General features: G+C 39.8%; 1 protein-coding gene across 1 annotated transcript; it reads right to left on the bottom strand.

Annotated features, from left to right (window-relative positions):
* Nucleotides 1-12,081: 12,081 nt before the first annotated feature.
* On the bottom strand, nt 12,082-17,886 carry LOC132821683 (extracellular calcium-sensing receptor-like). Its single transcript, XM_060834391.1, has 6 exons — nt 17,750-17,886; nt 17,105-17,396; nt 15,191-16,024; nt 14,845-15,072; nt 13,131-13,254; nt 12,082-13,010 (listed from the first exon to the last, which is right to left on the bottom strand). Exons 1-6 carry the CDS (start codon nt 17,836-17,838, stop codon nt 12,082-12,084), a joined length of 2,496 nt encoding a protein of 831 aa, XP_060690374.1. The 5' UTR covers nt 17,839-17,886.
* Between the last annotated feature and the right edge of the window lie 316 nt (nt 17,887-18,202).

Genomic DNA, 18,202 nt, shown 5'->3' with positions numbered 1-18,202 from the left:
AAGAGAGATAGTTAGTAAGTTTGCAGATGACACCAAAATTGAAGGTGTTGTTGACAGCGAAGAATTACAATGGGATCTTGATCAGTTGGGCCAATGGGCTGAGAAGTGGCAGATGGAGCTTAAGTTAGATAAATGCGAGGTACTGCATTTGGGGAAAGCAAATCTTAGCAGGACTTATACACTTAATGGTAAGGTCCTCAGGAGTGTTTCTGAACAAAGGGACCTTGGAGTGCAGGTTCATAGCTCATTGATAGTGGAGTTGCAGGTAGATAGAACAGTGAAGGAGGTATTTGGTATGCTTTCCTTTGTTGGTCAGACTATTGAGTACCGGAGTTGGAAGGTCATGTTGCAGCTGCACAGGACATTGGTTAGACCACTGTTGGAATATTGCATGAAATTCTGGTCTCCTTCCTATTGGAAAGATGTTGCGAAATTTGAAAGGTTTCAGAAAAAACTTCCAAGGATATTGCCAGGGTTGGAGGATTTGAGCCAGAGGGAGAGGTTGAATAGGCTAGGGCTGTTTTCCCTGGAGAGTCAGAAGCTGAAGGGTGACCTTAATAGAACATAGAACATAGAACATTATAGTGCAGCACAGGCCCTTCGGCCCTCGATGTTGCGCCAACCTGTCATATCAATCTGAAGCCCATCTAACCTACGTTATTCAATGTACATCCATACGCTTGTCCAATGATGACTTAAATGTACTTAAAGTTGGTGAATCTACTATCGTTGCAGGCAAAGCATTCCATACCCTTACTACTCTCTGAGTAAAGAAACTACCTCTGACATCTGTCCTATATCTATCATCCCTCAATTTAAAGCTATGCCCCCTCGTGCTCACCGTCACCATTTTTGGAAAAAGGCTCTCCCTGTCCACCCTATCTAATCTTCTGATTATCTTATATGTCTCTATTAAATCACCTCTAAACCTTCTTCTTAGCCTCAAGTCGCTCAGCCTTTCCTCATAAGACCTTCCCTCCATACCAGGCAACATCCTAGTTAACCTTCTCTGCACCCTTTCCAAAGCTTCCACATCCTTCTTATAATGCAGTGACCAGAACTGTACACAATACTCCAAGTGCAGCCGCACCAGAGTTTTGTACAGCTGTAGCATAACCTCATGGTTCTGAAACTCGATCCCTCTATTAATAAAAGCTAAAATGCTCTATGCCTTCTTAACAACCCTGTCAACCTGGGTGGCAACTTTCAAGGATCTGTGTACCTGGACACTGAGATCTCTCTGCTCATCTACACTACCAAGAATCTTATCATTAACCCAGTTCTTCGCATTCTGGTTATTCCGACCAAAGTGAATCACCTCACACTTGTCTGCATTAAGCTCCATTTTCCACCTTTCAGCCCAGCTCTGCAGCTTATCTCTGTCTCTCTGTAACCTACAACATCCTTCGTTACTATCCACAACTTCACCGACCTTAGTGTCGTCTGCAAATTTACTAACCCACCCTTCTACAACCTCATCCAGGTCGTTTATAAAACCGATGGACCCAACACCGATCCTTGCAGTACACCACTGGTAAATGGACTCCAGGATGAACATTTCACCATCTGACTTCTTTCAACAAGCCAATTACTGATCCAAACTGCTTTATCTCCCACAATCCCATTCTTCTGCATTTTGTACAATAGCCTACTGTGGGGAACCTTATCGAACGCCTTGCTGAAATCCATATACTGGCTTACTCTCATCTACCTGTTTGGTCACCTTCTCAAAGAACTCAATAAGATTTGTGCGGCATGATCTATCCTTCACAAAACCATGCTGACTATCCCTAATCAAATTATTCTTTTCTAGATGATTATAAATTCTATCTCTTATAACCTTTTCCAACACTCTACCAACAACTAAAGTAAGGCTCACTGGTTTATAATTACCAGGATTGTCTCTATTCCCCTTCTTAAACAGGGAACCACATTTGCAATCCTCCAGTCTTCTGGCACTATTCCTGCAGACAATGACGATTTAAAGATCAATGCCAAAGGCTCGGCAATCTCCTCCTTGGCTTCCCAGAGGATCCTAGGATAAATCCCATTCGGCCCAGGGAACCTATCTATTTTCACACTCTGCAGGATTACTAATACCTCTTCCTTGTGAACCTCAAACCCACCTAGTCTAGTAGCCTGTATCTCAGTATCCTTCTTGACAACATTGTCATTTTCTAGAGTGAATACTGTCGAAAAATATCTATTTAGTGCTTCCCCTATCTCCTCTGATGCCACACACAATTTCCCACTACTATCTTTGATTGACCCTAATCTTACTCTTGTCATTCTTTTATTCCTTAAATACCTGTAGAAAGCCTTAGGGTTTACCCTGATCCTATCCACCAAAAACTTCTCATGTCTCCTCCTGGCTCTTCTGAGCTCTCTCTTTAGGTCTTTCCTAGCTACCTTGTAACCCTCAAGCACCCTAACTGAGCCTTCATATCTCATCCTAACATAAGCCTTCTTCTTCCTCCTGACCAGAGATTCTACTTCCTTCGTAAACTACGGCTCCCGTGCTCTACAGCTTCCTCCCTGCCTGACAGGTACATACTTATCTAGGACACACAGGAGCTTTTCCTTTAATAAGCTCCACATTTCTAATGTGCTTATCCCCTGCAGTTTCCTTCCCCATCCTATGCTTCCTAAATCTTGCCTAAGCGCATCATAATTGCCTTTTCCCCAGCTGTAACTCTTGCCCAGTGGTATACACCTATCCCTTTCTATCACTAAAGTAAACATAACAGAATTGTGATTGCTATCACCAAAGTGCTCACCTACTTCCAAGTCTAACATCTGGCCGGTCTCATTACCCAGTACCAAACCTGATGTGGCTTCACCCCTTGTTGGCCTGTCTACATACTGTATCAGGAAGCACCTCCACACATACTGGACAAAAACTGACCCATCAAGAGTACTCGTACAATCGTGTTCCCAGTCAATATATGGAAAGTTGAAGCCCCCCATGACAATGACCCCGTCTCTCTCACTCTTATCGAGAATCATCTTTGCTATCCTTTCCTCTACATCTCTGGAACTATTCGGAGGCCTATAGAAAACTCCAAACAGGGTGACTTCTCCTTTCCTGTTTCTAACTTCAGCCCATACTACCTCAGTTGACAAGTCCCCAAACACTCTTTCTGCAACTGTAATACTGTCCTTGACCAACAATGCCACACCTCCCCTTTTTTTACCATCTTCCCTGTTCTTCCTGAAACATCTAAATCTTGGAACCTGCAACAACCATTCCTGTCCCTGCTTTAACCATGTCTTTGAAATGGCCACAACATCGAAGTCCCAGGTACCAACTCATGCTGCAAGTTCACCCACCTTATTCTGGATGCTCCTGGCGTTGAAGTAGACACACTTCAAACCAACTTCTTGCTTGCCGGTGCCATCTTACATCCCTAAAACCTGATTTCGGACCTCCCTACTCTCAACCTATTCTATACTTGAACTACAATTTTGGGTCCCATCCCCCTGCTGGATTAGTTTAAACCCACCCCAATAGCCTTAGCGAATTTTCCCCCCAGGAAATTGGTACCCCTCTGATTCATATGAAGACCATCCTGCTTGCAGAGGTCCCACCTACCTGAGAAAGAGCCCCAATTATCCAAGAATCCAAAACCCTGCCTCCTGCACCATCCCTGTAACCGTACGTTCAACTCCTCTCTCTCCCTATTCCTTGTCTCACTAGCACGTGGCACGGGCAACAAACCAGAGACACAACTCTGTTCGTTCTAGCTCTAAGCTTCCATCCTAACTCCCTGAATTTCTGCATTAAATCTCCATCTCTCTTCCTATTTATGTCGCTGGTGCTATGTGGACCATGACTTGGGGCTGCATCCCCTCCCTGTTAAGGATTCCAAAAACATGATCAGAGACATCACGAACCCTGGCACCTGAGAGGCAACACACCAACGTGAGTCTCTCGCGTCCCCACAGAATCCCTTATTTGTCCCCCTAACTATGGAGTCCCCAAGGATTACTGCTCTGTTCCTCTTCCCCTTTCCCTTCTGAGCAGCAGGGACAGACTCTGTTCCAGAACCCTATACCCCACTGCTTTCCCTTGGTAAGTCGTCACCCCCAACAGTGTCCAAAATGATATACTTATTGTTGAAAGGAATGGCCACAGGGGATCCCTGCATTGCCTGCTGGTTCCCTTTCCATCCCCTGTCTGTAAACCATCTGCCTTTTTCTTGTACCTTAGGAGTGACTACCTCCCTGTAACTCCTCTCAATAACCCCCTTTGCCTTCCCAATGATACGAAGTTCATCCAGCTCCAGCTCCAGTTCCCTAACGCGGTTTTCGAAGAGCTGGAGTTGGGTGCACTTCCTGCAGATGTAGTCAGCAGGGACACTAGTGGTGACCCTTACCTCCCACATTCCGCAGGAGGAACATTCAACTGCCCTATCCTCCAATCGCACTATTCTAAATTCCCAAAAAGACTGTTGAAAAAATAAGGAAGGAATAAAAAAAAACACGTTACTTTACCAAGCTGGTACACAGATCCTTTTTTTTTGGTTAGAGGAGGAGGATGGGTGGGAGACACCACCCGAGTAGTGTTTTGGGTAATACAACTACGCAAATATATGACTTCCCAGAAGTCCTTCGCTCCTCCCTCGCACCTGTCGGCAAATGGAGGCCCGACTCCTGAGGTAAGTTCCTTTTAATGCGGGAAAACTCACCCTTCCCGGCAGACCACGCTTCACCAATCCTTCTCTCCTCGCCGCTCTGGCAAAATGGAGGCCCGACCCCCAAGGTAAGTTCCTTTTAATGCAGGAAAACTCACCCTTCCCGGTAGCCCTTGCTTCACCACTTCCCTCTATGGGTTTATAAAATCATGAGGGCATGGATAGGATAAATAGACAAAGTCTTTTCCTTGGGGTAGGGGAGTCCAGAGCTAGAAGGCATAGATTAGGGGGAGAGGGTAAAGATATAAAAGAGACCTAAGGGGCAACTTTTTCATGCAGAGGGTGGCACGTGTATGGAATGAGCTGCCAGAGGAAATGGTGGAGGCTGGTACAATTGCAACATTTAAGAGGCATCTGGATGGGTATATGAATAGGAAGGGTTTGGAGGGATATGGTCCGGGTGCTGGCAGGTGGGACTAGATTGGGTTGGGATATCTGGTCAGCATGGATGGGTTGGACTGAAGGGTCTGTTTCTGTGCTGTACATCTCTATAACTCTATGGTCTACAGTATTCTGAACTGTTCAGGTAACTGTAGAATTAGAAAGGCCAATGACAAATTATTGTGAAAAGGTTAGTTGCATCAAAATTTTTAAAGACAATAAAGATGCCCAATGCATTATTAGGGAAGATGAAGTATTAAATGGTTTAAACTCAACCTCCAAAAAATGATTGGCAGAGGAGAAAATTTGTAAAAAGAGAGGTCACGACTAGAAAAGTTAAACAATTAAAACTTAAGTGCAGATGTCGATAATTCAAACAAATTCTTACATCTTAAGCTTAAACAAAAGTGTATTAAAGACAGATTAAAATGTATATCATTACATCACTGAGTTGTTTGTGGAATCTAAGCAAATTTCATTTAATGGCTTGGTAAAGTTGTAAAGAGATTGAATTTCACCCTCATCAGTGGAATTCAAATAGATGCTTTTCATTAAGAAAAGGATAATTAGTAATGGAGCTCAGAGTGTAATCAGTACAAATTTATTTAAAAATGGAATTTTAGCTTAAATTCCACTAATGGCATGCAAATAGCAAGGGTAGTAAACTGCAGTTGCAAATGAGAAGGCCTGTTGTTTGATCTTTTAGATTGAACTGAGAGGGGGTTGTTCTCAATTTGTCAGCTGTGTCGCAGTAACCTTATTATTTGATTTGATTTTAAAGACTTCACAACATAGAACACAGAACATTACAGTGCAGTACAGGCCCTTTGGTCCTCAATGTTGTGCCGACCTGTGAAATCAATCTGAAGCCCATCTAACCTATACTATTCCATTATCATCCATATATTTATCCAATGATCATTTCAATGCCATTAAAGTTTGCAAGTCTACTGCTATTGCAGGCAGGCAGTAAAGAACTTACCCTCTGACATCTGTCCTCTATCTATCACCCCTCAATTTAAAGCTATGTCCCCTCATGCTCGCCATCACCATCTGAGGAAAAAGGTTCTCACTGTCCACCCTATCTAATCCTTTGATCATCTTGTATGTTTCTATTAAGTCACCTCTTAACCTTTTCTCTAATGAAAACAGCCTCAAATCCCTCAGCCTTTTCTCATAAGACCTTTCCTCCACACCAGGCAGCATCCCGGTAAATGTCCTCTGAACCCTTTCCAATGCTTCCACTTCCTTCCTATAATGCTGTGACCAGAACGGTACACAATACTCCAAGTGCCGCACCAGAGTTTTATACAGCTGCAATATGACCTCATGGCTCCAAAACTTAATCCCTCTACCAATCAAAGCTAACACACTGTACACCTTCTTAACAACCCTATCAATCTGGGTGGCAACTTTCAAGGATCTATGCACTTGGACAAAGAGATCTCTCTGCTTATCCACATTACCAAGAATCTTTCTATTAGCCCAGTACTCTGCATTCGTGTTACTTCTTCCAAAGTGAATCTCCTCACACTTTTCCACATTAAACTCCATTTGCCACCTCTCAGCCCAGCTCTGCAGCTTCTCTATGTCCCTTCATAACCTGCAACATCTTTCCACATTGTCCACAACTCCACTGCACTTTCGTGACATCTGCAAATTTACTAACCCGTTCTTCTACGCTCTCATCCAGGTCATTTAGGTAAGGAGTAAATGTATGGGTGGGTTGCGCTTCGGCGGGTCGGTGTTTCATGAATGTATTTTAGGAAGGAAATCTAGCATCTTTGGCCTGCACACAACTCTCATCCCACGACAAAATTGTTCACAATTTCCCTCTGAGCTGGCAATGCAAAAATATTTTGTTCACAGGGAATTAGGGATTGACAACAATCATTGGGCAGTAATGCCCATATCCCCAAAATGATTAAAAGAAGAAAGGATCACAATTTCAAGATTGTCAGCAAGGGAGCTAAGAGTTCAATGAGGGAAACCTTCATTAATTAGAGGGCTACAGATATTGGACTAAAGAAAGGACTAACTAGGCACCTCGTTTAGCCCTGCAAAATTCTATGATTCTAAGGTTGTCCCTGTAAGAATATTGGATCTCACATTGCCAAATTTCAAGTCATTTCTCAAGTATCTAGTTCAATAATCACAATATCAGAACATTTAGAAATGCATCATATGATTAGGCAGAGTAGCTTCATGAAGAGGAAATCATTCCTAACAAATTTACAAGAATTCTTTGAGGAGGTAACAAGAAAGATTCATAAAAGGGAAGCAGTGGATGTAATACATTTGAACTTCCACAAGGTGTTTTTATAAGGTATTACACATTAGACTATTGAATAAGATATGATCACATCTTGTTGGTGATAGAGGATTTAATAACTAATTATAAACAGAAAGTTAATAAAAATGGACAGTTTCAGGATGGCTAAGAGAAAATGAGGTCTGCAGTTGCTGGAGATCAGAGTCGAGTGCGGTGCTGGAAAAGCAAAGCATGTCAGGCAGCATTCAAGATGCAGGAGAATTAACGTTTTGGGCATAAGCCCTTCATCAGGAATGAGGCTTGTGGACTGGGGTGGCTGAGAGATAAATGGGAGGTGAGTGGGGCTGGGAATGTGAAAGGTAGATGAAGGTGGGGGGAAAGGTGATAGGTGGGAAGTAAGATGGCCAGGTCAAGAGGGCAGTACCGAGTTGGAAGCTTGGGACTGGGATAAGGTGAGGGGAGGGGAAATGAGGAAACTGGTGAAATCCACATTGATCCCATGTGGTTGCAGGGTCCCAAGGCGGAAGATGAGGCTTTCTTCCTCCAGGTGTGGGGTGGTTAGGGCTTGGAAAATCCCCATTTTCAGGATGGAAAATAATAACTCAGTGTACCAGCAGGATTATTGCTAGAGTCACAATTATTTTCAATATATCAATGACTTTGATGTGGAAAGGAAATATTTGATGTCAGGTTTGTGGATAACACAAAAATAGGTTGGAAAGCAAGTGATGAGTATAACACAAACAGTCTGAAGAGTGATATGAACACGGTAAGTGAGTGGGCAAAATATTGGCAGATGAATGTAATGTGGTGAAACATGATGTTATGCTCTTTGGCAGGAAGAATTCAGGAGCTGAATATTTTTAAATGAAGAAAGACTGCAGAAGGTTATAAAACAGAGACTTTTGGGAGTCCGTGTTCATGAATCCCAAAAAACTAGAATCCAATTTATTGGGTAATACAGAGTGCAAAGGAATGTTAGCTTTTATTTCAAAGGGAATAGTATGTCAATGGAGGGATGATTTAGTAAAACAATACAACAGACTAAGCAGATGACAGCAGGAATTCTGAAGCTAATTCATAGCAGACATGACAAAAGCTGATCAGAAATGTGTGCAGGTAGAAAGATGATGTGGTAGTTAAAAGGCACATGATATTTGTTAAAGAGAACTACACAACTACCCTGTAATTTGCACACAAAGGTGATAGTTGCAGGGACACTAAGCAAGGGAAACTAAGCACAAATGGCTAAAGTCAGTGAAAAGGTAGTGTCAGTCTTTAGTTTTAACACTCTGGAAGTTCTCATTCAGATAGCAATGCAAAAAAGAGAGAACTGTCTTTAAAATGGATAAGAGGAGCATGCCAGAAATAAGGCATGAATCAAGTTGACTGAAGAGGTCAGCAGCCATAGGATAGTTTCTGAACCTAGATTGAATGTCACAAGCAATTCAATTAACAAATTTTATCTGTCAAGCTGACTAGTATTGATTATAGTAAGTTCATATCCCGATAGTTTATAAATGGCAACCATATCATGGGTAACTTTGTTTAAATCTCAATGATTTGACACATTCAGATGCAAATGTCCAGAGTGGGATGCAAAACAATTTCATCAGGAGGCCCATGTGTCAGTCAGAATTGCATTACCAAGACTGAATGGTCCCTTGGAGTAGACATGGAAATACATTGCTTTTCATACAAGCTCGCCGAGGCTGTCATAGATATGAGAGTATATGAGAGATGAGTGACACTATACATGTCTCTAATTCCAGGAAACTGGTGAGGATCTGATGCTGGTGTTTAATACATGGTGTCATGATGCCAAACGAAGATGAGGCAACATAAACTGGATGGGTTGCGATAGTGTTAGAGGGTAAAATGTTTGTTGATGACATAAGTGAGTAAGGACACTAATTCTTGAGAATAGTAATTATCACACGCTTGTGTGCAAAGAAAAATCCAGATCAATGTCAGGCAGCATTAACTCAGAACTGTGTCATGCATAAATATTACTCTCATCTATCAATAGAGGTTGAGAAGCGAATGAACAATCAAGAAGGTTGTTAGGATGAAAATACCTCAATGATGTACCAGCTCAAGAAATATCAAAGCATCAGTTCACTTCATGCTCCAGCTGAGCAGATACTCTTGTATCTATGGGATTTTAAGTTTTTTCTTTAATGTTAATTCATTGGATACAGGTTTCACTGGCAGAGCCAACATTTATTGCCGATGTTGATTTGTCCTTAAGAAAGAGTTATCCAACTGCCTCCTTGACCCAGCATAGTTCATTTTGCACTGAAATCCTCTACAACATTGTAATGGAGAGAGGTCCATGTTTTTGAGCCAGCAACTAAATGAATGACAATACATTTTAAAATCTGAATGCTAAGTGGCCTGGAGGGAAATTTGCAGGTGTTAATGTTTCCATACATCTGCTGTCCTTATCCATTTGGATGATAGTTGTTATGATTCGGAAGTTGCTTTCGAATGAGTGTTGTTGAATTTCTCCAGTACATCATGATGATGGTACATACTGGTGTTTTTGTCCATTCATGGAGAAGGGAATGAATGTTTGTGGATGCAATGTAAATGAAGTCAGCTGCTTTGTCCTGGATGGTTTCATGCTTTGAGTATTATTGGGGATGCATTCATTCAGATAGATGGTGAGAATTCAATCACACCCCTGACTTGTACATTATTGAAAATAAGAAGTCTTAGCATAGTTTGAAGGTCAGTTGTTCCCTGCAGCTCTGATATGTTCTTAAAGCTGAAATGTATATATATAATTCTAGAGTCAGGGTAAACAATGAAAGGAAAAAGGCCATTTGGCCCATCTCACCTACAAAAGTAAAACATCCAGCACCAGAAATTCTAATCCTATTTTTGTGCACCTGGTCCATAGCCTTCAAGATCTTGGCATCACAAATACACATCTAAATACATGGAAAACTCAAGCTAGCCATTATAAGTTCTTAAGTTGCAGTTGGTTGTAACTCAGTTTCACAAGAATAAGGAGATCAAAACTGTCCCAATACCCCAAACATTAGTTTACTTATGTTCTGCATAAATCTAATAAATCTCCTGCACTTCTTTAATTCAGTCCAATTACAATAAAAACCAACATTTTATTTGTATTACTAATGTCTTGCTATAACATCATGCTATCTTTTGAGATTCATTTGAGTCATATGCAAGTCCTCTATACCAAAGCATTCGGTAGATATTCCCAATGAAATGATACTTCATTTCTCTAACTTTCTTACTGCCCACCCAACTAATCTACTTATATCCCTTTGTTTTGGTGTTGGAGAGGTGTGGTAATCAAAGTGCCCAGGAGGTGGATTGAAACTTAGATATTGTAATAAAGGTTAGCCCATACAATTTATCTGTGTACCTCTGCTGTTTCAAAAACTGACAGCTAAACGGTGACAATGACTGATCCATGGAAGATGTAAATTTATTTTTCGCTTATGGATCAAATGAAGTAGGAATTCACCTTCAAAGCAATATTACCATCCCACATCCCAGTTCCTAAGGTAACATCCCTCCATCCTAGGATTGGCATTCATCAAGGATTGTTGAATTGTCCTCCTGGGCCACTCACCACACCCAAGATAGTGATTTTAAAAAAAAGGTCGACAAATATCTTTTCATCCAGGATTGTTGACTTCTCCCACACTCAGAATTCAGTTCAAAGCAATGAAGCTTGATAAGTTAGACGTCCAAATCAAGCACCTTCATTCAGTCTATGAAAGATTTTCTTCCTGATGAGATAAGCATCTTGTGTTTAATAATGCTTTCTATAATTTTGCCCACAATGGGCACCAACATTTCTGTCATCTTTTGTTAAGAAAACACTTCATTTCTATGGATACATATTGTTGCAAAAGTGCATGAATAATGGAAAATGTGTTGAAACATAAACTTCTAGTCTCCAGAGCATTTATTCAGTGTAGAAAACCAAGTGTGTAATAGTCTGTAAAGAAAACAAACATTTCAAGAAGGGTTTATTAAATTAGGTGATTGCAGTGTGAAACTTATAGCTGTGATTTACAGCACCTCAGTGAGAAGCTTTGTAATACATTTTAGCAAAAGCATTTTTTGTACAGAATAAGCATGCAAGGCGCGCTGGTTTATCAACAGAAGTGTCACCATTAAAAGAGGGAAAAGTAAATTATTTGTGTACTCACTTGGAAAAAGAATATAAAATGAATTTTGAAACAGGAAGAATATCTACTTTTCCATTTTGTCACCAAAACTATGATCTTGAAGATTCCAAATCATCCCTCATCCCCAACACCACCATTCTCTCACCCTCTCTCCACAAACCCCACAATGTCAAAGGAGCACATTTTTAGGGACATGTTTTGTGAAATCAATGCAGGATAGGTAATGGCGCCAGGTTTCAGCACTGATATTTTTGGACAGATAAAGCAATTTTCAAATCAAAATTCCACACAATAAAAAATTCAAGGAACAGGAAGGGAACTAAAGTTATAACATTTCAATAAATATGGGTTACTCACGATTTTCCATTCCCATGAAATGAAAGTCAGGGGAGATGTATAAAATTGCCCAAAATATCAGTTCAACTTCAAAACTCCTCTTCCATTGTTGATTATGTAAAATTGGTGCTGTAAAAATGTAAAATTGGTGCTTACTGGCTGTCCTAATGGAATTACCACTCACTACTTTTATGACAAATTAATTACCTTCTAAAATATCTGTACCTCATCGAAAATTTTCAAAGTTTTTTTTGGAAGCCACTGAGCCTATCATGTTCCTCTTTGTATTGTTTTCTTTCTTCAGAAGAATAAGATAACATTTTGGAGCAAAAATGCAAATAAGTAGACCAAAGCTGGATGCCAAAATAGCAAATACTTCAACCGCCACAGCATATTTCCCTGGTGAACTAATGTAAGCTGGAATGAAAGTTATCCAAACTGCACAAAAGATAAGCATGCTAAACGTTATGTGTTTCGCTTCATTGAAGTTGTCTGGAAGTTGTCGCGCTAGAAAAGCTACCACAAAACACACGCAGGATAGAAATCCAATATAACCAAGCACACAATAGAAGGCTAACGAAGAACCTACATTACATTCAAACACGATTATCTCATTAGAGTGACTAGTGTTTTTCAATGGATAAGGTGGAAATACAATTAACCAGGCAGTACATATTACACATTGTACCAGTGTGAGGATGTAAACCATCAGCCGCTGTTGTCTTGGTCCAAACCACTTCATCATATTATTGCTGGGAAATGTTGCTTTGAATGCCATCACCACGACAATTGTTTTACTCAATACACAAGATATGCAAAGAATAAAACTAATACCAAATGCTACATGGCAGAGCATACAAGTCCAAATGAAAGGTTCACCGATGAATGTAATTGAAGACAGAAAACAGAGTGTCAGGGCAAAAAGAAGCAGGAAGCTTAACTCGGAGTTATTAGCTTTAACAATCGGAGTGTGTCTATGGATGTAAAATATTATGAACACCCCGACAGTGGTGGAAGCTCCCAGTAACGCCAGTGTCATCAGAATGATTCCCATTGTCTCAAAAAAGGAAAGAAACTCAATTTGCTTTGGAATGCACTGATCCCGTCTTTCATTAGATTTGAGTTCCAATGGACATTTTATGCAATGAACTGAATCTGAAAAGACAAACAACACAAGACTTGGTCATTATATGATGAATCGTAACACCCTTGCTGTAATTCAGACGTCAAACCTATGCATTCATTTCTTTGGTATAGGTAATGATGTTTTCTTACCAGTTGTGTTACTAATTTCACCTTGTGCACATTGTATGCAATCAAAGCAGCAAATAGGGTGCCCTTCTCTTCCTGCTTTCCTTGTTCCTCGATGACAGCTTTCAGAGCAAACTGCTTTAGGAATCTGATGAGGAATACAATGGTGGAGAAATATTAATAATTCCATATAGCAAATGTACAGCATTCAGTCTAATGTACAGGGAGAAAGCTACTCATGTTTCATTTATTTGGGCAGTACTTTTAAAAATAATTTTGCAGTGTGACTACATTATATCAATTTTAAAACTATTTGAAAGTACTTGGGATAGATTTTAAGTTACAGAAGCAGAACATTTTTAGTGAAATCAGATTCACATTATAGCATGTGGAGTTGCTTCATATATTGTTTAAGAAAAGATAATAAATAGGATGAAAACTATTTGTACTAATTCTGTTTAATGGCTAAAATGAAACCCAGATTCAGCAGTAAAAATGATTTTCTTAATTGATTCATGCAATGGGGCAGTCACTGCCCAATCAGCATTTATTTATTATCCTTTGACCTGCCTTCTTGAGCTGTTACAATCCTTTTACTGTACTTAGACCCATAATGTCAGAAAGGAGTAAGATCCTAGATTTTCCTTCACTTTTTAAGGATGTGAAGGAATAGGCGTACACTTGCAAATCAAGAATGGGGAGTGACTGTGTGGCAAAATTGCAGGTTGCCATGTTCCAATGTACTTGCTGCCAATGTTCTTCTGAATGACAATGGCTACGGGATTGGGAAGCACAGTCTGAGGAGCATTGTTGAATTTCTGCTGTGTATTTTGTAGATGCTGCTACTGAACTTTGCTTGTAGGGAGGTGGGGTGAATGTTTGTGAATCTGGTGCCAAACAACAGGGCTGTTTTTTTTCACCAGGTAGTTTCAAGCTTCTTGAGAACCATTGGATCTGCACCTATCCGGGAAAGTTGGAGTATTCCATCACAGTACTGTGTCTTATAGGTGGTGGTTAACTTTTGGAAAGTCCACAGGTGAGTTACTTGCTGCAGGTTTCCTCATTGCTGACCTGCTTTTCTGTCCACATAACTTATATGACTAGTCCAGTTCAGTTTCTAGTCAATAGTAACAGCTAGGATATTGATAGTCAGGAAATCGCTGATGCCGATGCCAATCAATATCATATAGAAATTAATAGACCCTCCATTGTTGGCGATAGTCATTGCTTGGCACTTGGGTGGCAAAAATATGTTAGCAAATAAGATGAATATACCAATAATGCCCCTTGATATCAAACTAATGAATCCATTGCTCTCTGAATAATTTTTTCAAACCTATTCAGCTACATTTCAGTATGTTTCGGTGTTTACATCTTTGTTTGTTAATTTAAAATATAGTGACATTTATTAACTCTTGCTCTTTAACTGAAATTGTTTACTTTTTGTCAATTTTAATACATCAGTTATGTGTAAAATCTGGTGTTGAAGTGAGTGCATATAAAATATTTTTCACATCCTGTGGGGTTGATCAAGCCAAGTGATCTTTGAATGGTGAGCAGAAATTTTCCACCCAAGAATGCCTGTTAGGTTGCAACTTTACTCGGTATCAGGGAATGGGCAGCAGTGGTTGGCTGCCTATTTGATGCAACCACCAGTTTGCTTTTCCATATCAGATAAGCGAACTTGAAATTAAAAATCAGTTAGCACTTAAAATGGAAATTTCTGCATAAATCTTACCGACTTCTGACCGCCACTCCAAACAATTGCCTCTTCTGTTATTGAAAATTCTGCTCCCGAACGTGCTGATCCATCATAGTGTCCAACATTTACAATGTCAATATCACCAAGGGCATTTGGTTGCCAGTTTACAATGTCATATGTTGCGACAGGATCTCCATTTTCATCAAAATAAACTTTTTCACCAATCTTGTTTACGAAATTCACTGTTCTCATGTAGTACAATAACTTTAAATGAAATAAAATGGGAATACATTTATGCTAATTTTAAATGTTCAACTGTGAATTCTGCCACAATGCATATTTATGTAAATGTAGTCATGAAACTACGTTAAATGTTCCTCACCTGCCATGGTTGAAAGTTTGAAAGACTTGCACAACTCCCATTGGAGAAAGGTCCTTCCCCAATTTTACATGACACCATATTGTGAAGTGCATGAGCTATCGCATAAGTTGCTTTGTACACATTGTAAGTCACTCTGTACTGCCACACATCAGTAAATTCATTTTGGACATTCTGTAAATGTTCTCTCCCTGTGCATTCCTTAAGCTCTGGTTCAGTTTCTCGAGGACTTATTTTGATTCCACCACTCAGACTGCAGCCAAAGCAACTTTCCCAAAACTTTCTCACCAAGAGGTTCCCTGGATACAAGGATGGATGGACTTTCATTAGGAATTCCCTCAACCCTGGTATAATGACTTTGCGAATTGCAATTCCAATTGTACCAGTAGCAATCTTTTTACTTTCTTCTGGAGGAAGAAGCAACGTGGAAACCCATGATTCACTTCCAATCCATTGTATGCCGCTGACATTTTGTCTATTCATTTCTTTTAGAAGAACACCCATATTTGATTCACCCACAAAAGCAATGACAACTTTTGTCGAAGATGCTTTTATGGTGTCAATTGTTTTCAGTAACTTATCTCGTGAATGTGTTTTATGAAATGATTCGGAAAAAGCGATGCAAACACCTAATTGTTGGACTGCTTCTTCAAATGCATGCATTCCAAAGTTTCCATAGTCATCATCACTCTTAACTGTCCCAATCCAGGTCCATCCGAAATGCTTCACCAGCTGGGCTAATGCTCTAGCCTGATAGTAATCACTCGGTATTGTTCGAAAAAATGATGGGTATTCCTTTCTATTGCTCAGGCACGTACAAGTAGAAAAATAGCTAACCTGTTAAAAAATAGTGGCAACATTTGCATTTTGACTACAAACTTGTAGTTGTTTCTGATATCAAGGCATAGATATTGTTTGAATCGAGCAAAGCTTTGAAACTCGCGACATGCTTATGGGATTGGTCTATCTTAAACGCATAATAAACTACTTATTTAATAATGGCTGGATTGATTACTCATAAATAAAGTTAACTCATGATAGCACATGATAGGAACCCAGCAAAATATTGACAAATAGATGCACTAAAGCAAAACACTGTTGGGCACTTGTGCGCAGTGGGAACATACCAACCTGTGGATCAAAGGCCATCTCACCTTTCCCAGAGGTTGCGATAGCATCATTGGACAGGTTGATCAAAAAATCAAGTAAGACTCTGATACAGTAAATTCGTTAGTTTAATTACTTATGAAGTGGTTCATTTAGCATGTATACAATCTCTTATGATGAAAGGGTGAAAGTGGAGCAGTGCTGATGTCACTATGGCAAACTGTGAAAAGTAAATTAAGGGAATACATCTAGAATAGAAAGACAGCCCCAGTAATGGTGACCATGTAACTATGTCACGTCAAGCCTAAATGTGACTCCATGTAATGTGATTCACTTTTAATCACTGCTCACAGATGATCTAGAAACCAGTTCAGCTCAAGATTAACTGGGGACTGGAAGCAAACATTGATTTTGTCAGCACTCTGTATCTCATGAAATAAGAATGAACTAAATTTGCCAATCTTTCAGAAGCATTTTTGAAAGTTTCCTTTATCATATTTTACGTCTTTTTATCAATAGATTTCTGAAATGAGATGTTCAAAACAGAATCATCACAATGATAATAATCAACTGGTTATGATGCTGTAACTACACCAAGTCAAAAGGAATCAATTGTAATTGTACTGGGCACTCAGACAATCCTAATAGAATATTCTATTGCGAATGCAAATGAAGATCCTGGAATGTTTTGAATCACCAAAGAAGTTCCAAACTTTGCAAATGTGGATTAAATGACACATACAACATTGTATACCATTCAACCAAAATTTGTTTACTCTGCACAAACAATTTAATAATGCCAGATCTTACCATAGGGATTCTGAAGGTACCGATGGAAGGTGCTATGGCTAAAGACTGCGTGGATCCAGAATCAGCAACAATTGCAGAAACAATGGAGGATTTTTTGCAGTTACCAGTGGAAGTGTTTACCTCAGGGCTGTTTAGAAACTCCAAAGCTGCTTTTAATGATAACTGGGGCAAATTACAAGAATCGTATATGCGGTATCCCAGAGTAACCCCAGGAAGCAGAGTTGTATCATTGTTTATTTCCTCAATTGCAAAAATCATTGCCATGGCAAAACGGAAAGGTCTGAACTGAAAGCTGCGGAGAAGATGGAGAAACAAGACTTTTTTAAAAAACATAGAAAGTAGCAATGCAGTCATATTAGAGGGAACCACAGAATAGCTGTTCTTTGATATAATTCCAGATAGTAGTAATACCATTGTCTCCAAACTGGAAATTGATGAATCAATACCCCAATGGAGAGCCTTAAGTTCAAAATCTGACTTGACATTCAGCAAAGCCATGAGAACGTACCCAATTTCAAATAAAATGTTAAGGAGATACATAGATCCAATAGAAATATTTAGAAGAAAAGCAGGAGATCTCTCAAAATGATTTAACTGATAATTATTACTCATTCTAAAATGGAGCAATTAATAGCACCCACCAACCTGAGGCATTTTGCCGGCTCCAGTTGATTGCTGAATGAGAGGTCCGGATACTTAACGTGGTAATGCACTCCAAAAATTCCACCCAACATGATATCTCCATCTTTGGACAAGCCCAGTAAATCAAACCTACCCCAACGTTTGCAAACCTGATCATTACTGGACTGTGCTAGGGCAACAGCAGAAATTACTACTAAAATGGAGAAAGAATACATTTTTGTCAGTGCGAGAAACTATCCTTGGCTCAGTAGGGTGAGTCTGTTTTATAAGCTCTTGCTACTTTCATGAAAATTGTGTTCACGTATGCCTAACTGATTGTAATCTCTGCTAAATATCAACATATTATTTGACTAATCCCTTAAGAAAACACATCACCAGTTTAGTCAACATGAGACTCATGAAGATAATTCACTGCAATTGACACCTGTGCACCTTCAATCCAATTACAGATTTAAA

This window comes from Hemiscyllium ocellatum, chromosome 13 (assembly GCF_020745735.1).
Source record: "Hemiscyllium ocellatum isolate sHemOce1 chromosome 13, sHemOce1.pat.X.cur, whole genome shotgun sequence".
NCBI classification, from domain to species: Eukaryota; Metazoa; Chordata; class Chondrichthyes; order Orectolobiformes; family Hemiscylliidae; genus Hemiscyllium; species Hemiscyllium ocellatum.
This window is presented reverse-complemented; position numbering and strand designations above follow the sequence as displayed.

Excerpts from the sequence above, each read along its gene's own strand:
- LOC132821683 (XM_060834391.1), bottom strand. The coding sequence starts at position 17,838 with ATGTTGGGTGGAATTTTTGGAGTGCATTACCACGTTAAGTATCCGGAC. Across the intron at positions 16,025-17,104 it reads GTACCTTCAGAATCCCTATG|GTTAGCTATTTTTCTACTTG; the intron begins GTAAGATCTGGC and ends ATTTTTTAACAG. Across the intron at positions 15,073-15,190 it reads CAAACTTTCAACCATGGCAG|TTATTGTACTACATGAGAAC; the intron begins GTGAGGAACATT and ends TTTCATTTAAAG.